Here is a 24,902-nt window from a genome sequence, read left to right as displayed (position 1 = left end):
ATATAGTTGGAATAACAGAAACTTGGTGGGATGAAACCCATGACTGGAGTATACTGGTAGAAGGATACAAACTATTCAAACAAAAACAGACCCCATAAAAGAGGAGGTGGAGTTGCACTGTATGTAAAGGACCACTATATTGCTACAGAAATGCATGAAACCAAAGATGAAAACCTGCTAGAATGCATATGGGTCAACATAAAAGAAAAAAAGAATGACATGGCCATAGGCATATATTATAGGCCACCCAATCAAGCAGAAAAAATAGATGTCCTTTTTGCCAGTCAACTAACAAACATATGCAGGAAACACACAATAGTAATGGGAGACTTTAATTATCCTGATATCAATTGGAAACTAATTCTGCACCAAGTGAGAAATCAAATAAGTTCCTTACCAACCTAGCTGATGACTTTGTTGTCCAAAAGGTAGAGGGTGAAACTAGAGGGACAGCCATACTGGACTTAATTCTTACAAACAGAGAAGTGATAGAGGGAGTTGAAACTGCAGGAACCTTGGGTGAGAGTAACCATGTCATACTAGAATTCAACATAACACATACACAAGCATCAGAACATAATGACACCAGAGTCTTGGATTTTAAAAGAGCTGGTTTCAATAAACTCAGAGAGAACTTGGGAAAGAATCCATGGATGAAAATCCTAAAGGGGAAAACAACTCAAGAATCTTGGGAAACTCTAAAAAGTATGATCATAGAAGCCCAGACCAGCACAATACCACTGAGAAAGAAAAACAAGAAATCCAAGAAGAAACCAGCATGGCTACACAAAGATCTCTTTGGCAAATTGAAAGAAAAAAAGGACAAGTACAAAAAATGAAAAGAAGGACGTACAACTAAGGCAGAATATCAGCAGATAGCCAGAATCTTCAAAGATGAAGTCAGGATAGCAAAGGCTCAGAATGAACAAAGACTTGCAACAAAAGTCAAAGATAATAAAAAAAGTTTCTTCCAACATATAAATAACAAGAAAAAAATTAAGGAAACAGTCGGTCCACTAAAGAGAGAAGATGGCAAGGAAGTAACAGGCAACAGAGAGAAAGCAGAACTGCTTAACTCATTCTTTGCATCTGTCTTCACGCAAAAAGAAACTATAGTTCAACCCACCAAAAACATAACCGTAAAAGACAGACCAGAAATAAAAGTTAAAATAAGCAAAAAAATAGTAAGAGAACACCTGTCTGATCTTGATGAAAACAAATCACCAGGGCCTGATGGATTACATCCCAGAGTTTTAAAGGAGCTGGCAGAGGTCATCTCAAAACCACTGCACCATATCTTTCAAAAATCCTGGAGCACCGGGGAACTACCAGAGGACTGGAAAAGAGCTGATGTGGTTCTCATCTTCAAAAAAGGAAAAAAAAATAGACCCAGGAAACTATAGACCAATCAGCCTAACATCAATACCCGGGAAGATACTGGAAAAGATAATAAAAAAAACAGATCTGCCAACATCTAGAAACAAGTAAAGTAATAACTAGCAGTCAGCACAGGTTTGTTAGAAACAGATCATGCCAAACCAATCTTATTTCATTCTTCAACACAGTGACTAACTTAGTAGACCAGCAAAATACTGTGGACATAATATATTTAGATTTCAGCAAGGCATTCGATAAAGTAGACCACAACCTACTTCTTAGTAAGCTAGAAAAAAGTGGAATAGATAGCAGCACCACTAGATGGACTCGCAACTGACTGGCAAACCATACTCAAAGAGTAGTCCTTAATGGGTCTAAGTCTACATGGAGGGAAGTAAGCAGTGAGGTGCCATAAGGTTCCGTCTTAGGCCCAGTACTCTTCAATATCTTCATTAATGACTTAGATGAGGGAATAGAAGGGGAATTACCAAATTTGCAGATGATACTAAGCTGGCAGGAATAGCTAACACTCAAGAAGATAGGCTCAAGATCCAGATGGATCTTGACAGACTAGAACACTGGGCCATATCTAATAAAATGAAATTCAATATAGAGAAAAGTAAAGTCCTACACTTAGGCAAGAAAAACCAAAAGTACCCATATAGACTGGGTGAAACCAGGCTCAATAGCAGTAACTGTGAGAGGGATCTTGGAGTCTTAGTGGACAACCAGCTAAATATGAGCCAGCTGTGTGCAGCAGCCGCCAAAAAACCTAATGCAATCCTAAGTTGTATTAACAGAAGGATACAGTCAAGATCAAGGGAAGTACTAATACCACTCTATAAAGCCTTAGTAAGTCCACACCTAGAGTACTGCATCCAGTTTTGCTCACCACATTATAAAAATGATGTTGAGAAAAAGTACAGAGAAGAGCATCCAGGATGATTAGGGGACTGGAGGCTAAAACATACAATGAACAGTTGCAGGAACTGGGCTTGGCTCGTCTAGTAAAGAGAAGGTCCAGGGGAGATATGATAGCGGTTTTCCAATATTTGAAGGGCTGCCACAGAGAGGAGGCGGTCAAGCTATTTTCTAAAGCTCCTGTAGGCCAGACAAGGAATAATGGATGGAAACTGAACAAGGAGAGATTTAACCTATAAATAAGGAGAAACTTTCTGACAGTGAGAGCAATCAACCAATGGAACAGCTTGCCCTCGGAAGTTGTGGGAGCGCCATCAGTTGAGACTTTCAAGAAGAAATTGGACTGCCCTTTGTCAGAAATGGTGTAGGGTCTGCTGGGCAGGGGGTTGGAATAGATGACCTACAAGGTCCCTTCCAACTCTGATTATCTGTATCTGTATCTGTAAAGGGGTGACTTGGGAGTAAGGCTGGGAGGTGATTGCCCCTCCCATGAGATATAAAGGACAGGTGATGATGAAACCTTTGCAGGAAGCAAAGTTGTTCGGTTCAGATTCATTCTTGAAGCTCTTTGTACTTTGGTTGGTTTTTTGTCTACTTCATTTGATACTTCTGTTATTGGCAGCACTTCACAGAAAAGCAAGGTGGGTGTTTATCTCGAGGGACTGTTTGAGATTCATTACCAGCTGGGAATAAAAACAATTCCCAGTGTTGCAATAAATTAAGACTTGTTTTTAAAATAAGCATGTGCGTAATTACGGTCTAGGAAACCTTATCAGAACACCTAAGGCTTACATATACTTTTAGAACTTCACATATTACTTCTGGCTGTCATACTGTAACCAAACTGGGTATCTCAAATCACTGTCTTCAACTTAATGTTTTGTACTTTCAACTCCCCAAATTCTTAGGTTTAGGAAGAAATTCTCTGGTTGAGGGGATATTACTGCAGGTTAGACATCAATAGAAAATGGGATTTTTTCAGGTCTCAGTGGTACCCATGTCCCTGAGACTTTTGCCTAAGAAAGTTTTGGATATCTAGACAAAACATTTGGAACATTTCCTGATCACGAACACTACATTTTATACTAAAGATTTTACCCCTATGCTGAAATTGTATGTCTAAATTATCTAAAACATTATTTACTGTTTTCAATATTAGAGTTCTTTTTTTAATTTTAGTTTCTCTTCTGGTTACTATAGCTTGTTGTGATTTTGCTTTACGTTAATTTGTTGTGGCATGTCTAATATTTTATATTGAGTGTCTTTAATTGGAAACTGTCTTGAGCAACAATTTTGAAAAAAAAGCAGGGTGCAAATACTAAAACATGTTCAATAAAAAGAAGAGCCACAATTTAAAGTACCTCAGAAAGCTGATGCCATGCCCTTGTTAGAGTCAGACTCTGAGGGAGAGAAGGAACAGCCAACAGGGAGTGAAGGTGTTGCTCCGGAAGTTGTGGAGGAAGCTGGGGAGGGGCAGAGGCTGGCTGGGCAGTCAGAGGAAGAACCAGGCCCATCCCCTCTTCATCCTAGGACATGCAGGGAGGAACAGAGAAGGAAATAACTTGGCTTATAAGAGAGGAAGCAGCCATGATCCCCCTCATTGGTTGTAGCTGGGGAGAATAGTATATAAGAGAGATGGTTAAAACACAGCATTGCCAGAAGGAAAGCATGTGTTATTTTGGGCTGAAGTTATCTTGGTTGGTGCCCTTCCAACAGACTGTGCCTTGTTATCTCCTTGAAGTTGGTAATTACTTATCCTGGTCCATTGTGGAAATTCCTTCACTGTAGTTTGTTTTAGTTTTTTATTTCACCTCTTTCTGCTCATTAAGTTTGGACTGTATTGTTTTCTTTTGAAGACTATTTTTGAATAAGTTTTATCCAGGGGTGGGATTCTACCAGTTCGCACTTATTTGCTAGAACTGGTTGTTAACAGTTTAAGCTGTTTGGAGAACCGGCTGTTAGAAGAAATTACTGGCCTAATCCTGTAAGGAAGGCAGGAAGGAAACATTCTGGTGTTGCTTACAGAAACTGCCTCTCTGTTAACCCATATTACATTCTTGGCAGGACTAGTCTTCCTGTCTCAGGAACTTCTCTGGGGTTTTTTTCCCCTCCTTTGCTGGTACTTTGCTTGTGTGGAGTGACCTTTCAAAGTTACCATGGCATTGAAAAAAGTGACTTATGACCATTTTTCACACTTATGACTGTTGCAGCATCCCCACAGTCATGAGAGGCCAGGCGAGGAGATGCGTGCCTCGATGTGAGTGATATTGAGTTGGCCACACCCAGCCAATAACATGACCACCAAGCCATGTCCATCCAGTCACAGGACCACCAAGCCATGCCCACCACCTAAGCCACACCCACAGAACTGGTTGTTAAAAATTTGAATCCCACCCTTGGTTTTATCTCCAACTGAGAATTATTGAACAGTGGGGCCAAGTTGGAGGCATTAAAGGACATTTATTTATGTTTTGGATTTTGATACATTTGTGTTACACTCCGGGTCATCACCACTGCAGTAGTGTACCCACTGAAATGTACAGTTCTGAAAAAAAAAGGGTTACACATTCAAATAGGCCGCAAGCTATTGTCCATTGGTGGTCAGCTCTTTGAAGACTCTGATTGGTGGTCAGCTCTTTGAAGAGTCCATTGCTGATCTGAGGAAAATCTGCCTTCATTTTTCCTCTGGGCAAGCTTCATTTTATTTTTAAAAACAAGATTTTACAAAGATTTAAAAACTAGAAATTTAGAGGACACTTTAAAAAAAAATCTTTTTCCTCTCTCGGTTTGAGCAATAAGAGCTCTTGATTAATTAATAATGACAAAATTGATTTATTAACTAGGTTTTCTTTAGTGAATTGGTTACATAAGGGGGGAAAGGAGTCTTGTTTTTTAAAACAATAACTATGCCTAGGAAAGGAAAAAAAAATATTCTTGTGTTTAGGGGATTATCTACTTCAAGGGTCTTCAAACTTGGCAAGTTTAAGACTTGTGGACTTCAACTCCCAGAATTCCTGAGTTAACATGACTGGAGGAGAAATTCTGGGAGTTGAAGTCCACAAGTTTTATAGCTGTCAGGTTTGAAGCCTCCTGATCTACTTCATATTGAGGTTTTCCCTTGGAAGAGGTGTCGTTCCTTATTTATCTGCCTCTTGAAGACACTGTAGTACAGTGGTTCTCAACCTGTGGTCCACAATATGATCACAGGGTATCCATGAAAGCTTGAAGAAATGTTATTTTTTAAATCTTGAATTAAGTCTTGGGGATCCATGGCCACAAAAGGGAATTAAAGGGGGTCCATGGTGAAGAAAAGACTGAGAACCACAGCTGTAGGAGTAATTGAAGGAAATGCATCTGCTGAATGTATCAATTAATTAGAACACACTATTTTTGTTAGAAGTTTTGCTCTGTTACTCCCAACAATTTAGTAGATTAAATATGGAATCCTACCTGTCCTTAGTTTATGTGCAAAGCAATGTTGAATGGTTTAAAATTGTATCCATTTAATATGATCAGTAAAAATAATAATTTGGGTAATTCTTTCTACTTAGGAAGTCTCCTATCGTTATTTTATGTCATATCAAGGTTTACCTGCTGTCTTGCCAAATTCATCTCACCTAAGCCAGATCCAAGCATCATAAAGTTATATGGCACATGGATTTGGCATCATAAAGAACCAGTTGAAAGCCATCAACTTCAAAGATTGTCAGAGCTTTTTCTATCACTGATTCTACCGCCTAGTCAATGGTTCCTCTGAAATTTTTTCAAGAAACAACTGGGTTTTCCCATTTTTCTTTGAAGGCATTTCGCTTCTGATTCAAGAAGCTTCTTCAGCTCTTGAATGAGAAGTGAAACGTCTTCAAAGAAAAATAAGAAAGCCCAGTTGCCTCTTGAAAAAGCATCTTTGGGACAACCATGACCTGGGTGACTGAGAAACTACCCTTCAAAAAGACCTTATCAGAATTGTCAATCAAATGGCAACTTCAAATCTCAAGAAATAAATGCTCTGTCTTACATATTGGCAGAAAAAATCAGAAAATAAAATACAAGCTAAGTAGTCAAGACCTTATTGAGGATCCAAACTTTGTCAAGGGCCTTGGAGTACTCATCTCAAATGGCCTAAGTGCTAGAGCCCACTGTAAATACATAGCCAAAAAGGTGTTAAGAGTTGTTAATCTAATCCTACGAAGCTTCTGCTCTGGTAATATCACAGTACTACTAGAGGATACAAAACATTTGCTAGACCTATACTTGAATACAGCTCATCAGTCTGGAACCCATATCATGTATTTGATATTAACACAATTGAAAAAGTCCAGAAATATTTCACAAGAAGAGTTCTCCGCTCCTCTACTCATTGCAGAATACCTTTTGCCACCAGACTTGAAACTCTAGACCTAAAAAACCTAGAACTATGCCACCTCTGGTCCGATCTAAATATAGTATATAAAATCATACCTTGCAATGTCCTACCTGCAAATGAATACTTCAGCTTTAATCATAACAATACAAGAGCACACAATAGATAAAAACTCAAGGTTATCCGCACCAAACTTGACTGCAGAAAATATGACTTCAGCAACAGAGTGGTCAATGTTTGGAATACTCTACCTGACTGTAGTTTCTTCCCCAAACCCCACAAACTTTAACCTTAGACTGTCTACTATTGACCTCACCCCCTTCCTAAGAGGCCTGTAGATGGCGTGCATAAGCGCACCAATCGTGCCTACCGTCTCTGTTCTATTGTTTTTTTATTTTTCTTATAAGTATGTATCTCATGTATTCAAAACTATATTTATTCTTATACCTGTATCTTGTAAGCGATTGACAAATCAAATAAATACTAAAAATTACTAAATACTAGAATCTCCATAGATGGTTCCTCTGAAAGTTAATGCATTGTATTTCTGTACTAAAGTCACCTTCTTTCCTTCCCATCCTGTTATCTCCCTATAGATACATAGAGTATTGGAAGAATTTGCAGACTTTGCATGCCGTAGACATGGAGCTGTACACAGGACTCCAGAGATTGTGAGTATTGTGTATTATTTGATGTGTATCTTTGCCCCAGTTTGAGAGAACAAACAAAGCTTGACCAGGTCTGTTCTTCTACACTATCGGTAAAGTATGTTTCTGGTATGAATATTTTACATACTCAATGGGGTTAAGACCAGATATTCTTGTGACTCACTATGCACGGATGAACTTGGATTTAGAAGTGTTTCACTGAATCACAAAATGTATGCTCACCCATCTTTTGGGCTCCTTCTGCTATTTTCTGAAATAAAACAGCATCATGGGCTTCATGAAGAGAGTTGTGCTTTTGCTGAGATGGCACCTTCTCACATCAAATAAGCCAACATGAATAGGGGAGCAATCAAATTTTGTTTTGGGACTGTAGATCCATGACAGCTCTCCAAAGGTGAAGTCTACAGATTATTGGGCTCAACTGCAGCTGGGATTAGATGACTGAAGAATTTAGAATCTCAGTTCATTTTATATAGCTGGTATTTCCGATAATTCGTTCTGTGGAGAGTTTGTAATTCTGGTTTAGACTTGGGTGCTTGGACAAAATTATTTGCTTCTTGCAGATCAACTTGCTTCACTGTTTTTTGTTGGACCATTGACTAGCTAACCTACCTTCAAATCATCAGCCCTGAAATTGCATATGGAACTTTATAAATCACTTTAAAACAGGGATCTCCAAACCTGGCAACTTTAAGATGTGTAGACTTCAACTCCCTGAATTCCTCAGCCAGCTTCTGGGAATTGAAATTCCACATGTCTTCAAATTGCCAAGGATGAGGACCCCTGCTATAAAACATAGTTGGGAATCCATGTCCATACTGCGTATGATGCTGAGACTCAACCTGTTAATCAATTTCAGGTTTATCAATTTCATGTTCCTCCTCTGAGAACTTCCATTCTAAATGTTTCTTGGGGATTTAAATTTGTTAAATGCTTTCTGTCAAGAAAGCAAATCCTATGGTAATTTAGCTGCATCTCCCCACAAGTCAACAAAAAAGCAATTTTGCTAAGTTATTCTGAAACTTACCTCTGAGAAGCAAATGTCCTCTGTGGGATTTACCCATGTGTGCATGGAAAGTGGCTTGCTCAGAATGTCTCTAAATTTAGTGCTGGAATTGTGATTGTGTCTCTGTGTTTCTGTTGGCGAAGGATTTTTAAAACAAAAGTCAAAGAAACAGATATACTGTAGACATTTTCCCTTATAGGAGGGGAAGATAAAATGTAGATAACTGATATTCTTACAAAGCATATTCATTGGGTTAGGAACAATCAAAAATCACATTTACATCTTATGAGACATTCTGTCAGAAAAGTTCTATTTGAAAATGGCAACATAGGAGAATAAATTTGTTTGGTAAAGTATGAGACCTTTAAAAAGGTGAGAGCATGCAAGCCAAAATTTAAACTTTCAGCTGGATGTTGTTTTTTATAAGAGCTGTGGTGGCACAGTGGTTAGAATGCAGTATTGCAGGCTACTTCTGCTGACTACCGGCTGCCAGTAGTTTGGCAGTTCGGGTCTCACCAGCTCAAGGTTGACTCAGCCTTCCATCCTTCCGAGGTGGGTAAAATGAGGACCCAGTATTGTTGGGGGCAATAGGCTGACTTTGTAAACTACTTAGAGAGGGCTGTAAAGCACTGTGAAGTGGAACAGAAGTCTAAATGCTATTGCTAATGCTATTTTACTTTCTGATAACAGTGTTGATTTTACCATATTTGTGACTCTCTTTTTGATTGTTGTTGCTGTGATTACTTTTCCATTTTTTGTGGCCTAGTTAAAGAATTATAAAGAGGTGGGAAATACAGAGTTCACTGTTCGTTGCAAGTATTTTATTATATATTAGTATTATTAATTGAAAATAGAAATCCAGTTGATAAATAAAACAACAACATTTAAATAAGTATGTACTATTTGTTTAAATAAAAGGGGGTATATATTTTATTTTATATTTTATTTATAGGATTTTAGGCTTTTGGAATGTATAGCATAGGTATATATATGTACAGTATATATACAATGTGTGCGTGTCTGTATCTCTAAAGAAATAATGTATGCATTTTCAATGCTAAATCAATTTATAAGTTACTATGAGCTATAAGAAAATGATGGAGAGATGGAAAGTAGTACTTTGATGCTGGGCATGGATTGCTATTCATTTTCCATCAAGATGTTTGGTCACTGCTTGCAATTTTTGGTTGCTTGGGAACCAGCTATTGCTCAATGACAGAATGCTCTCTTGGCCTACAGAAGTCCTGCTAGAGACGTGGAAGTCAGGCAAAAAAACAAAAAACAAAAGAACAGTCTGAAACATTGATTTGATTTAGATCTATAATCTGATTCAGACCTCACATTGATTCAGAAAACTGATTGGCTTTGGACTCCAATTTGACTCATCCCTTTGAATCAATCTGATTCCAAACTGATTAAAGAACAAGATATTAAATTGTTTAAATGGATGTAGAGGTCTTTGGTTTGATTTGACAGTTTACCTCAAGCTGCTGAATGTAGCTTAGAAATCTGATTTAATTCATAATATGGGCTAAAAATTGCGGTCATAACATCCACTTAGAACAATCGGAACAAATATGGCAAACTAACTATAAATTAATGTTATCAGTATCTTATAAAGAAAATATCTATAAAATGTTCTATCACTGGCACCTTCCACTGGCAACAGTGGCAAAAATGTTTCCCAATATGTCACCCAAATGCTGGAAGTGCAATTATAGCCAGGGAACATATTTTCACATGTGGTGGACATGCCCCAAAGCTCGCAAATACTGGTCTAAAATACAGGGCTGGAAGAGATGACAAAATTAAAGATTAAACTCAACCCAGAGACCTTCTTATTGGGAATACCAGAACTGTCATGGAGCAAAAAAACAATAGCATACTACACATCATCACAGCAGCAAGAATAGCCTTTGCCCCAAATTGGAAATTAGCAATGGTACCCACAGATTTAGCAGTAATCAACAAAATTTATCAATGCACAGAAACGATTAGATTAACTATGATATTAAAAAACAAGGAGGAGGGAGAATTCTTTACAACATGGAATACATGGTACAAATGGTTAAATGAAAAGGAAATAAGGATGTATAGTGAAAATGATTAAAGAAATATTATGGAACAAGAGAAGTAAGGATAAATGTATAGCTATGAATATATGTATAGTATAGCTATGAGTATAGGTGTAGTAGTGTAGTAACATAGGAAAACAAACAATGTATCATGACATATTAATAACATAGATAAGTAAGAAATCAGGAATTGGATTTAAGATATCTTTGTAGTAAATGATCTTAGTAACACTAATAGAGATGTACACTGTTATGAAAACACTGTAAAATGTGAGAAAATGATTCTCTTTTTAAAATATTTTTTTCTTGAATAAAAACTATAACAAAAAGAAATCTGATTTAACTCAGAGAATCGTCGTAGTTTCCATTTTCCCACCCATTCATTTTCTGGTTTATTTCTTAGTAGCAGCTAGTTTGCTATCTAGTACAGACTAGAGATAGTCACTTTATGGAATAGTCACTGTTCTAGAAACTTCCAGGATCCATACAAAGCAGGGCAAATGGCAAGGGATGCTGGGAGTTGTAGCTGAGCAACATCTGAGGTATCCCATGTTACCAACTCAAGTTGTAGAGCACTCTGGGGGCTAATGAAGTGATGATCTGACTTTGATATATGCTTCATTTGTTTGAGACTAAAGCTGTCAAAAAGCATTGAACTAATAATGCCTTAGGCAGGTGAAATGCTTCATTTTGCCTTGCAAATCCTTAAAATAGCTATACAAAGTTGGCTGGTATTCTCCTCATATTTGGACTTGTGGAAATGATACACACTGAGGCTAAATTAATCATGGGGGAGCCTGCTGCTGCATCTTATCTTCCGAGGGGATTCCTTTTCCTCTCTCTGTCTCTCTGCTCAGAAAGGGAGGGAGAGGGAGAGAGAGAAGATAGATAGATAGATAGATAGATAGATAGATAGATAGATAGATAGATAGATAGATAGATAGATAGATAGATAGATAGATGGATGGATGGATGGATGGATGGATGGATGGATAGATAGAGAAAGAGAGAGATGATAGATAGAGAAATAGATAATAGATAAATAAAGAGAGACAGACAGACAGACAGACAGACATAAAAGTGTATTACATTAAGGAAAATGTTTTAAAAATCTGTGTACCTTGGGCAGAATTGCCAAAAAAGAGAGAGGCACGTTTGCACAAATGTGCACTAAATGCTTTTGAATTGTAGTGGAAAAGTTATTCCAAAAAGAAACTGAAGTTCAAATAATTGTAGTTGACATATTTGGCTGCCCAGGTACTGAGAAAAAACTATCTTGACAGATTCGTTCCCCAATGAAGGGGGATGTTTTAAAGGTCTCCAGATTCAGCCTGGCAGGATAGTCTTCCAATTATCTCTTCTGATTCAATGTTACATGAGATCTCTGAATTCCTGACTTTCACCAATTCTTTCTTTCTTTATGGGTTGCTTTTACTGTTCTTTTGCATCTCTTTGCAGGACAATCACGAACTCAGGGCTCCGAAGCATCCAGCCACGAGCGTTTGATAAGAATCCTCACTTACATTACATGTAAGTAGATTGGGTCCTCCCCCTTTCCCCTTCGTGTCCCACGGTTACTTTTCGGGAAAGTTTTCAACTGCTTGAGATGGAGGTGGTTGAAATACAGCAAATGACAAAGCAATGAAGGCACTTTTGTAGATAGATCCTCATGGCTTAAGTGAAGGCCTAAAGGCTGCCTATTGGCCATCTACATTCTAGGTTGGTAACCAACTGTAGCTGTAATGGGATTGTTCTGTGTGCAGCTCAACATGCAGCTAAGTCCACCTACCCTCCAATAAAACAGACCGCATGCATAGATCTGAATGCTTTATTGAAAGAACAGGATAGGGTGAAGCTGGGGAAAATAGGGATACATACAATGAGAATCAAATACAAGATAGACAGTATTGAGTTATTGTTGAACATAACAATTAATAAATACAAGCAATTTAAATCTCACCAGCGATGTTCTGTGTGTGGGATGTGGGTTAGTCCTTGAATGACTATGTGCCACAGATTATTCTTCTTTGTGCTTCTGCCTTCTCCAAATAGTAAAGGAAATGGAGTCTGGCTTCACAGTGTGCACTTGTTTTGAGAGTGCCGGCTGATGGGTAAAGAGGTGGGGTCAGCTTCAAACAATATATTTGGTATTTGTCTTTCCAGCCACTAGATGCGGCTGGAGAGCAACAACAGTATATAAAGATCATATGGGGCATATTTGTTGAGGTATATTTGTCCCTCCAGCCACTAGATGGGGATAGAAAGCAACAACAGTATATAAAAGTTATATGCTATGGCATGACAGGGATTGAATAAAAGAAAGTTTCTGCTATTAAGCAGAGGCCAGATAATGAAGGCAATGCATAATGAGAGAATGAATTGCATTTTTTTTAGTAACTAAAAACAGATATGGCGTTCAAATGACAGCGGCCTTACACACTTCACATAAAACAGGGTTTTTGTTTTTTGTTTGGAAAAAGCCAAATGTTCTTTTTTAAAGTACATTGCAAAAAAGGAGCTTCCCCCACTCCCAATACATACATATAGTTTTCTCCACAGGAAGCTTGTTCATGATGCAATAATCTTCAAGGGGGCACATCTGAGCATATTTCCTCCACTATTCTTAAATAGAGTTTGGATCACTGCTGTTCTCCAATTATGGGTTGCCATCCCCAGGGGGTTGTGAGCAAACTGGGGTGGGGTGGAGGGAGCTGAGTTGATTGGCTTTGTGCAAGCAAAGTGGGAAAGAAAACTCAAGTGTGTTTCCATGGATGACTAAATCCGTGGGCCTAGCCATCTGTCAACATCATCTGCCATTCACAAGGAGCACCGTGTGGTAGAATAACCATAGTCTTTTGAAAGTAAGCTTATTCATTAATTTAAATGTCCAGCCTTCCCAAATGATTGGGAAAAGGCTGGCAATAGATAAGCTAAAGGGAGACCTTAAAAGCCATTGATAACATTGATAAAAGTAAGCCTTAGACAGAAGAGTGTTATGTAAGTTACATTGGATTTTGATGAGTGGTTATAGGAGAAGAACAGGCAGGGCTGAGGGGAAGAGTTAAGTGAGTCATCAGCTTAGAGTACTTACATTGCCACAAATGGTGCAACTCTCTCATGAATTCCATTGACCCTTTTGTAATGCACATTTAATACTGAACATTAGTTGACTAGATTCTTGTATATAGACTTGAGCAGGGGTGTCAAACTCAATTTCACTGAGGGTCTCAGCAGGGCTGTGTTTGACCTCAGGGGGCCAGGCTGGGCGTGGTCAGCTTGATGTCACTCATGTCAAGGGCACCTGTGGTGGCTCGAGCTCTCTGCCAACGAAAATGAGCTCCTGATTTCCATTTTCAGCTGCGATGGCCTCCTGCAACCCTCTGCTAGTAAAATGTGGCCCTCACAAGCTCCATTTTTGCTGGCAGAGGTACTGCAGGCTAGTCCTTCATTGTTTCCAGGGCGGCCCCATGGGCCAGATCTAACTACCCCAGGGGCTGGATCTGGCCCACGGGCCTTGAGTTTGACACCCCTGGGCTCGAGCAATACATTTTCTTAACTGCAACTTAACCCATGGTTCTGATTTTTTGTGCCTGACAGTGGTATATTTAATTCTAACCCAAACCTGCAATGTAATGGAATGATTAGTTTTACTGGAGGTATGGGAGAGTATGTGCACCATTTCTGTTATCATTTTAGGAGATGGTGATATGGCAGAGTTAGAAGTGCTCTGGGCTACTGTGTTTTCCAAGTGTTTTCTTCCAAGTGAGTGGAAATTGCAACTGAGCAAGTCACTGTAATGGATGCTCCTTGAAAAATCAAGACAACATATTTTTTGTTTGGTTGTTTGTTTTAAACAGAAACAGATTGACCAATGAATTGTGTCACACAGGAAAGTATCCCCATCTTTCTCAAATATACGGCTTTCACAAGTAACTCTTTTTTAAAAATATTTTATTGATATTCCAAAGTTTAAAAACATAAAATAAAATGATATGTATTGTTATCAACATCAAGACATCTTTTACATTTCCTTACATTTTTCAATATATGGTTACTTATTCCATTACCATTACATCTTATTCTTGTTACAAATCAATATATTTCATCTTACACTCCAATCATTTCTATAACATATTTCCTCATTCTTTTCCTAATTGGCATTTTATTTTCTTTTTAGTTCTAAACCACTCATAAATTATAATTATTTCACAAGTAATTCTGATGGGGATCAAGGACACATCTCTGTAGAACACATTCTGTCCAATTGTTCTCTGGAAACAATTTTATTTGTCCAAGTGTGTTAGTTTTTTTTTTTTAAAAGATCATGTTATTGTTCTGAGTAGCTAATGGCTTGTTGTTTTATTCTTTCCATTTCTATAAAATTGTTGTTTTATTGAAGGTAATGCACCACCCTAGAATCCTGTGGGTGGAGATGGATATAGATATATAAATATAATGATTAAATAACTAAATAAGTAACATCTAAAAGCCAAAACTTCTTATAATCTGATATTAGTTGGTTTGGGGATATAACTGTGGATGAAAAATAAGGGAGCTATTGAATTCAAGGTATAGAGAAGAGAGATGGGCAGACACAGCCTTGTAATGAATCTTTTGCCCAGTAATACTGGTTTAACAATGGTATTAAGGACTCTAATGTGATCTTCTGGATCTAGTCTACTCTACAGGACCTTATAATGGGGATCTAGTACAGGTACAAGTATTAAGGTTCAGACTTATGGATTGTGTGTTTCTTGAGGAAACTTATTACATCTTTTTTCTGTATTAGAGCTTCTTGAGAAAACTTTCTGTTTATGGCCTCATTTTGATAGAGCCCTGTCTTATTTACTTTGATTACTATTTTTATTAGTAGAAGCAAACCATGTGGAAAAAAGAGAAAAAAGGCAGTCTGAATTTGTGTACACTAAAATATCTTGCTTTGCAAAAGGGCTCAATCTTCTTTGCCTTTCAGTTTCATAGTGAATTTATCTAGTTCTGCACAGTCCATTATTGCATTTTAAAAATAAAGGTTATAGCTTCCTTGCATTTAAATATAGTGAATGTAAGGAGAAGATGTATAAGAAAAATGTATTGAGAAGTTTTCATAGGAAAATGAGCACATTCATTTTTATGTCTATGTGTTCTTCTTTGCCAAAATTGTGTGTGTGGGCCCACAAACAATAATATAAACCACCCAAGTTTAGGACAATAAAAACATTTTCTCGTTAAGTGCTAATCCAAAGAACAGACATCTGTTTCGTGCCATGAAAAGATAGAGACAGAGGGAAAATGTATGCTGACACTAGTCTTACAAGAAAGGACGTTATAAGGTAATAACCACAGATTTTCTGCTTTTGTTTAAATTATGAATTAAGGAATTAGAACATAATAATTTCTAGAAGATCTAGCATGGCATTGGCTGGATTTATACTGATCCAAGTGTCTTGAGTAGATATTATGGGTCACTGTACTAATCTGCAAATCATTGTTTTCACCATGCTTAATTAAGGAGTTTTCTCTCCTTCCTCCCTTCTCCTTCTAAATATTATCCATCTTGCAATCTCATTGTTCAGGCAGATGATTGGCAATGTGGACAATTGGAAGCACCTCTGGTTTCATACCCAGAAGGGATATGGATGGAAAGCCAGAAGGAATACTTTGTAGAAGTGGACAGTTCTTCTTGTTCTACTCTCCCTCATCCTAGCCAAATACTCCACAGCATATAGCTTTAGTATGCTGCTAGAAGGCCTGACATTTCCACAAATGCCACTCATTGGAAGAGCAGATGAAAAGAATATCTGGAAAGCAGTTTGCCTGCCATTATCTGGTTTTAATTTTTGGAGGTCTTTCTCCTTGGAGGTTGGCTTCAATCATACCTACTCAGCCTCATCTGACTTCACCACCATTTTAGGTTAATCTTAGTTTTTCTATCTGATTTTCAACCTTACCAGCAAAATGACAATACAGAACGATAACTATGGAGACTGTACTGGAGAAAGTAAGGAGGAGATGTTGGAAATGACTCCAGATAACAAAACTTGGATCGGTGAAAACACAGAGATTTTATTTGTAAGCTGAAATCAAAGCAGACAAAAGTTTAAAAGCTGTTTGCAAAGAGTGGTAGGATCTTAGCTTATCTCAACATGAGGTTTGAGCTAAGAACCACCCCTTAAGATTTCAATACATTACATCTTATAATTTTTCTATCCCAACGCCCCCATGTCCCTCCTACATCGACCCAGTGACCGAGCATAGCTAATCCAAAATGCCTTATGGAGACCACATCATCTCCTTCAACACCTCCCCATCACATATTTTCCCGACATGACTTTTTCTTATCTTACTTGGCATTAAGCAATGTCCCTTCAGCAGGGCCTCTTTCTAGCTGTCCGAGAACAAAGAAATATCTATTCCTAACACCACACTTGTTACATATTAAAGTTACATTCAGCACATCTTCTTTCTAGCCATCTTAGAATAACATAATGATTATATGCATCTCTAACATGTTCACCTTTGCAAAGTAAAAGTCTGGTTATAACTTAAAATCACAGTGTGCCAAGATTAAACTTAAGCAGATGCTTTGAAAAACAAAATCTAACTTCAATTGTTCAAGGAAGTTAGGGTAATATTTATCTTCTCCTATTGTCCTCCTAATAGATCACTTTGGGCTTTTGTTATGTCAAATGTATGTGTGAATTGCCTTGACAGTCTGAGATACTGTACCAATTTCTGGAGGAAATAAGGGTGGCATTACTTGATACACTTTGATGTAATTGATTGCAGGTACATGTTTAACATGAGTAAATGCATTAGAAAATATATTTACAGCAGGATTACATCAAGATAGCAAATGTCTATAGAGCAACTGTCTTCTTAAAGCTATAATATGCTATTCTCTTCACCTACATTTTATTTTTGAATTTTCTTATTTCTAACAGAGATGAACATAGTGAGGAAGACAATGGTAAATATTGATTAGCTTATGAAGGATATTTAGATGACAACAATCATTGCTAGGTCTCACGATGGTATTGTATGACTGTAAAACTTGGGCCCTGGGAAAGAAGAACAGAAACATTATAGATACTTCATAACTATGGAATCGATAATATTTAGGGTACCATGGACTGCTAGTACAACTGATCAATCAGCCCTTGGAATAAATGACAATGGGCAAGCAGAAACTTGCATTTTAGATAAGACTAAGAAAAAAGTAGGGTTGGCAAAATTGAGGGAAGTGTAGAATAGAAAGACAATGTCTATGTAGATAGATAGGATCTGAGATCTCACTGAAATGTCCTTTCAAGAGTCACGAATTGTTGCCAAAGGCCCTTTGAGAGGGCCAACATGCATCCATTTGGTTATGAAGGATCCTACCTAGAGGTGGTATTCAGCAGGTTCTGACCAGTTCTCGAGAACTGGTAGCGGAAATTTGGAGTAGTTCAGAGAACTGGCAAATATCACCTCTGACTGGACATTTGACAGTATCCTTCCCCTGCCACACCCACCAAGCCACGCCCACAGAACCGGTAGTAAAAACATTTGAATTCCACCACTGGTCCTACCCAACTTAGTTGTACTTAATTAATTGCTATTTTCTTCCATAACCAGATCTTTGGTTGTTCTGTGTGAAATTCCTACTTGGTTCAGTTCAGAAAGAGTCAGTTTAGTGAATGAGGTTTGCAAGAGCCTTTTTCCACACAGAGTGTTGTTTCTGCTTCTCCCTGCCCGCTTTTTCTCTTTCTTCCAGCTCCCCTGCCTTCCCTTACACTCTGCCCTCTCTATTTCTATCCCTTTCTCCTTGCACTTTCCTAGTCCGTGGCCTCCAGCTGTGCCATCAGAAGCTCATAATTGACTCCAGTTTCATGATCCTAGTCATGAATAGGTGGTTATTTAACTTCATCTTGTTTTTAATCCAAGAAAGGAAGGTCTCCAGCCATTGAGGAGGTACACAAGCATTTAAGCTGCTTTGAATGCTTTAATATGCCAGAAATTCTTAAGAGCTGATGCAAATATTATGCAAAGTGAGATGGTGATATTTCTTTGGTTACAGAGCTTTAGCCTTTTATTATCTGGTTTTCTACGGTAAGCAGAAATGCTTTTGAGGTCCTATGATAACTTTAGTCTTTCCAGCTTTTGGACTCATGCTCGATCCCATCTTCAGGGAACTTCTCTCTACCATGCTGAGAAAGAGAGAGAAAGCTTGGAAGATAAACCATTCATCTGAAATGATATACAGTTTCCTGCTTGAGCAGGGGGTTGGACTAGAAGACCTTCAAAGCCCTTTCCAACTCTGTTATTCTGACTAAATCTCTGGTCCCTGGTAACCGACCCAGATTGGGTCTAGAAACTTCATCCTGGGACATGTATATTTGCCTTCATTCACAAGTTCTTTATTTTTCACACCTGTAGACAGAATTAAACACTCTTCTATCTGCATCTGTACTCTGAAAACTATTAGATGGGGGCTGTCTTCACCCTCTTTCTCCAACACAAAATATCTGTATGGACCTTCCTCCTATTCCTATGAAATGCACCCCCTCCCTCCTGGGGATCCATCATTCATAAAATCCATCCCTCAATTAGCAACTGCAGATCTGTGAATCCTGTCCATTCCTCACCTTCTTAGCACCTTCTTAGAACTTCAGAACCAATGCTGGTTGTCACACTTGGGACAGATTATGAAATAATAGGACCATGATTGCTTCTAAACACTGTGCAGAAATGGCCTGGTGTTTGATGCATGACTGTATTTGTTTGAGGGTAATCTCATGCACCTTTTATTTACAATATATTGAAGAAAACAAATTAAGGCCTTGTAATTATGTATTGGAAGCACATGCTTTAAAAAAAGAAAGCTCTGGCAATCAGGATTCCATTTAAAATATTAATGGCTTTATCCATCTACCTTTGGAGATTTCATTTTGTGCTATGTGATGGTTTATATGTTGCTGTTGCTGGCTTTTTGGTTTTTAAATATAATTGTCTGCGGAAGTTTTGTGAGTGCCTAATGGGACGCGTGAATCAGGCATTTCAGCTGATGCATCAGGTATTTTAAAAAAGCCTATAGTTCAAAGCAAAACAAGGTTATGTTGAGACTAGTTTTAATCTGTTGCATCTACTCAGTTGCAGAATGGCAGCACAGAACAGTTTACAAAACAACAAAAGAGGTGGGATGGATTGTTCATATTATGAATATGAAGGGAGTAATGTGAGACTAGGCAGAAGCTGCCATACTTAAAGGTGATTGAGGAAAACTGAAATGTTTCCCACCCTGTTTTCTAGATACCTGCGTTCAATGCAGTTGAGATCGAGAAAATTCTACCAGCTGATTAAACAGCAAAATTATGTTCTGGTTTTTGAGCATCTACACATTTTGAAACTTTAACCTTGGTTTCTCTGATCAGATTTTCTTTATCGAAATACTGAGACGGTTGCTGCTTTTTAAGTAAAAAAAAAAAAAGGTGGGGGGAGAGTGTCAAGAAACATTGACTAAAGAAGCAAATGAAACAGTTCGATTTTCATGACATTCCAAGGGAAATGACAATAACAATCACAAGATCAAATTGGGCTTCCTTCCCAACATGTTTGAGAATCGTTCCTTTATCAAGGACAATGTTTGCTATTTAGTGTTCTTTGTTTTTTGTTTTTGTTTTAAATGATAGCATCTTTATGTTTGACTTTGCCAGAGCAGTTAAATTGGATTATTGTGACCCAGATTATGGTTGGCATTTTTTAGCAGCCTTTAATGGTACATTAAAAAAGTGGTCCAGAGCTACAGTAAATTGGGAAATGATATGAGAACATTGAAGTAGAGTTCTGACAATAGTTAGTTGAAGAGGAATTTGTTGGGACTGCAGATAGCAATAGTAATAGTACTTAGACCTAAAGTACTTAAACTTCATAGTGCTTTACAGCACTCGCTGAGGAGTTTACAGAGTCAGCATTTTCCCCCCAACAATTTGGTTCCTCATAACCTTGGAAGGATGGAAGGCTGAGTCAACCTTGAGGTACTTGGGATTGAACTCCTGACTGTCAGCAGAATTAGCCTGCAATATTCCACTGCACCACCATGGTGCTTTAGATACTAATCTTAAAAGTGTAAACTGATAATTTTGCCATTTCTATATAAAGACTTTTTGCTGTGGATCTTATGTTTTAGTTCCCTCCTTGGTACCTATCAATTTCAGAGGAACAGCCCTGCTAAATATTTATCCAAATTCAATTTGAATGCATCTAGCTGACTCTTAACTGTTGGCTATTGGTCCCAGTGTCAAACTGTTCTTTCTGTTAAGATTTGCCCCCCCAACATTCAATCCAAAATTGTTTTCTTGTCATTGACAATCATTATTGTAGGGCAAACATTTTGAGATAATATACAGCAATAACAATAGAACTTAGACTTATATACCACTTCACAGTGCTTTACAGTGCTTTCTAAGCAGTTTTCAGAATCAGCATATTGCCCCCAAACAATCTGGCCCCTCACTTTACCGACCTCAGAAAGATGGAAGGCTGAGTCAACTTTGCATCCCAGTCAGGTTGAAAGGAATCAAATTCCTGGCAATGTCAATAGAGTTAGCCTCCAATACTACATTCTAACCACTGTGCCACCACGGCTCTTATATTAGTAAGGGATAGCATTCTTTTCTGTGATAATTTAAGGCTCAGTTCACACACAAAGTCATCTTGCTTATTGAATTAACCCATTTTGGAGTCTGCAGAATATATTGAATTAAAAGCTAACAACATATTGTTGCCCAATATATTAAGCTACAAAAAAGTTTGACCAAGAACCAACTGAACTTAGCCTATGATATAAATATGGCTGCTGGGCTTTTCATTAACCTAAATAAGTTGAAGAGTATTACATAGGATATCTTCCTTCAAATATAGTTTGGGCGAGGGGGAAGAGCCTCAGATAGCTTACATTTCCTCTGACTGTTTTAAAACCAGACTGTTTGACTTTCATAGTGGATATATTGGCATTCATGTTGCATCTATAAACTAGTGTATGTGCCATTTATTCTAACACATACACCCACTCTTTCTTCACTGGCAAATGCCAAGGGTGGCTAATTTTACCAACATTGTTTATCTAAATGTATGTCTCTGTGTGTTTGTGTGTATGTGTATGGTTTCTGGTGTGCATTTTACCTGGGTGTGCCTCGTAGAATGTTGTTTTTTAAGTATAGCTTTATTGTTTTAGCGGGATACAGTGGCTCAGTGATTAAGACGCCAAGTTTGTCAATCAGAAAGGTAGGTAGGTTGGGGGTTTGAATTCCTAGTGCTGCGTAATGGAGTGAGCTCCTGTTATTTGTCCCAGCTTCTGCCAGCCTAGCAATTCGAAAGCATGTAAAAAAATGCAAGTAGAAAAATAGGGATCATGTTGGTGGGAAGGTAACAGAGTTCCATGCGCCTTCACGTTGTGGTCATGCCAGCCACATGACCATGCAGATGTCTTCGGACAGCGCTGGCTCTTTGGCTTTGTAACAGAGATGAACACCGCCCCCTAGAGCTGGACTAGCACATAGGTGTGAAGGGAACCTTTACCTTTACCGTATTGTTTTTACAATACGTGGCTGCCATCAAGCATCCATTCAGTGTTCCCAATATTTCAGTAAGTGCCAGAGCAGTTTGAACAGTGGATGTTCTTTGACTGCTGGGAATGAAGTGACCCAGAATTCCCTTGACCTGTGTGGGCATTTGAGGACAATTGGTGTGAAAGGAAGTTGTTCCACTTAACCAGGCTTTTTAAACACCACCACCTCTGAGCTGCATTTTCTCAGTTGGATTCTCTAAAAAGGCTTTGAGAATTACAGATCTTGTCCGAGAGAGAACAGGCAGGTGTTTATATCTGGCCCATATTCAGCAAAATTTGGGAGGCAGCGGCTGATACCACATGGGGCTGAAACCCTGTGGAGGCTTGGAACAAGTATCTTGTTTCCTTCTGGGGTTGCCTCTTATCTCTTATACTGGGTATCTTTAAAAAAATTACATGATATTTATTATGTTAAGCTAATTAATAGGAAAAAACCATATGTCCACAACAACATTAATCAAGCTGTCCATAGATTAAGATCAAGCTGGAATGCTTCTTAAATCCAGAGTTTCATACATTTAAAATGAGTTAAATGTAGGTTTTCCATCTGCTCCGCTGGAAGACAGATTTACTGGAACCTCTTAGAAAGATTGTAACTGCTCGGGGCAGTTGGATGTGTTTTGCTATATTGCAATTTTTATTGGGATCTATGCAGTATGCATCTTATTCCCTTTTTAGCAAACTTTCAGGGTCTCCGAGATAAATTATTCCTCATGGATTTACTTGTGGACCAGCAGCTTCTTGCTATTTATAAACTAACAAATGTTTCTTTGGTAGCATATAGCGAGCAGCAAAACATAGTAAGGGGCTGCAAGCTAAATTGGTAAACCCTCTTTCTCTCCAGTTGTACTCCATAATCTCTTTTCACTTTCATGTTACTGCTTCGTTTATTATATATTGTATTAATGTCTGGTGGACCTTCTGTTCTTGTGGGCTATTTTAAGTTCCTGGCCTTTGGCTGTAATAAAGAATTTATTCAGTGTAAGTTCAACATTTATAATTTAAAAAGATACCACTTATAAAAGTTGCATGATTACTATTGTTTGAATACATGCTATCTTTTCTTGTTTTAAGAAAATGGTTAATAACTTATGGCCACCTCTGACCTGCATTGCTGCACTACCGAATTTTCATGTCATGTTGAGCTGTGAACATAAGTATAGCATAATTAAACATACAAATGCTCCATCTCCCTTCTTGATTGACCCTTCTCACATACATATAAATGAAGCCTCTCTAGATAAGTGATGTGGGTCTGTCAGCTGTACAATTCTGAAACTCTGCTCCCAAATGTTATGTGTTGGTTTTTTATTTTTCAAGGAAAATGGCCCTCTGTGGACGCCAGTATGCCTACATATTAATGTCTTGCAGACCTTGATTATGTTTTAAAATTCCTTTAATCTGATAAAGAGAGAAGCCATGGCTGCAAAACAAAACACCATTCTTAAATGATGAAAGATAATCGGAAATGATAAAAAGAAGCATTAGAGGTGGTGATGGGGAACAACCTGATCAATTTGTCTTCTAATGTATGGAACATACCCATCATGGCAGGGTTTTTATGCAAGGAGACATAACTGTCTTTTAAACTTCAAAATGTGCCAATTCCCCTGTAGAAATTAGAAACACCACTTCAAAGGTCAAAATGTATTGACCTCACAATGAAAGAACATACCATGAAACAAGGAAGGAGACCCGGAAAGGAAGTGTTATACTTAAAAAAAAGAAAAGAAACATCCTAAGGTGACATCAAACCATAAAATAGTCTTCTCCCAACTGGCATCCTCCAGAAAAAGTAGTCTCCAACTCTCACAATGTCTCATTGTAATGATTAATAGCAAGATCTTTAGGACATTAGATGGAGAAAGGCTATATGGAGATTTGACAAAGGGCGTATGATAGGAACATTAACTTGTATCTCGTGCAGGTTCAGGCAGGATATTAATATGCTGTATCTGTTATGTGACTGTGTTTTATTAGATGTGTAACATTTTAATAGGAAACTGTAAGGATTTATCCGCCCTTTACTAAATACACATGCACACACACCACACTTGTGTCTCTGCGTGTATGTGTGCAATGTTAAAAATCAGACATTAAGCATACCCGTCTGTGTGATGTTAAGAGTTAAACCAGAGAATTATGCAGCACAACACAGATCAGGTGGGAATATTGAAAAGCCCATTAGCACCGCTCCACATCAAAGGCTCGGTTATTGCAGGAATCAAATATGCCTCTTGCATTGTCATTCTGGCTGTGTCAGCAGCCTGGTCTGTCTGTGAGCAGGATCTGCCAGCAGTGATTTTCAGAGGAAAATAAGATACTAACAGATAACAGATAATCAGAGTTGGAAGGAATCTTGTAGGTCATCTAATCCACTCCCACAACTTCCGAGGGCAAGCCGTTCCATTGGTTGATTGTTCTCACTGTCAGAAAGTTTCTCCTTATTTCCAGGTTAAATCTCTCCTTGTTCAGTTTCCATCCATTATTCCTTGTCTGGCCTTCAGGTGCTTTAGAAAATAGCCCGATCCCTTCCTCTCTGTGGCAGCCCTTCAAATATTGGAAGACTGCTATCATGTCTCCCCTGGTCCTTCTCTTCACTAGACTTGCTAGACCACATCAGCTTATTTCTTCAGTGTGCTGGTGCATAAAGACGCCCAAATCTATAGAGATAAGAAATGATTAGGAGAGTGTGAAGCTTCACAGTGGTGATGCACTCAAAGCAATTTGATCCCATTCCCCCTTTCAGATCCTTGAATTATTTCAAAGAGATTTGAGATTCAGAAGACTTTCTGTGGTTACAGAATTTCAAATGTGACTTTCCTTCTACATAAGTAGAGAACTCTGGTGTGATGCTTTTTTATTTTTTATATGGCATAAGTAGTTATCC

At 38.1% G+C, this 24,902-nt stretch overlaps 1 protein-coding gene across 4 annotated transcripts in view; it reads left to right on the top strand.

Moving 5' to 3' along the window:
* NTRK3 (neurotrophic receptor tyrosine kinase 3) overlaps positions 1–24,902 on the top strand; it is a 441,983-nt gene that overhangs the window by 113,206 nt on the left and 303,875 nt on the right. For all 4 annotated transcript variants that reach the window (XM_026709346.2, XM_087941347.1, XM_026709349.2 and 1 more), the window contains exons 2-3: positions 7,255–7,329; positions 11,866–11,937. In XM_026709346.2, the coding sequence (XP_026565131.1) occupies positions 7,255–7,329; positions 11,866–11,937 (147 nt within the window). The remainder of the gene's footprint in view (positions 1–7,254; positions 7,330–11,865; positions 11,938–24,902) is intronic.

The sequence above is a fragment of the Pseudonaja textilis genome, chromosome 13 (assembly GCF_049901715.1).
Source record: "Pseudonaja textilis isolate UNSWEBS1 chromosome 13, rPseTex1.2, whole genome shotgun sequence".
Taxonomy (NCBI): Eukaryota; Metazoa; Chordata; class Lepidosauria; order Squamata; family Elapidae; genus Pseudonaja; species Pseudonaja textilis.
Note: the sequence above shows the minus strand (reverse complement) of the source record. Positions and strands in the feature narration are given on the sequence as shown.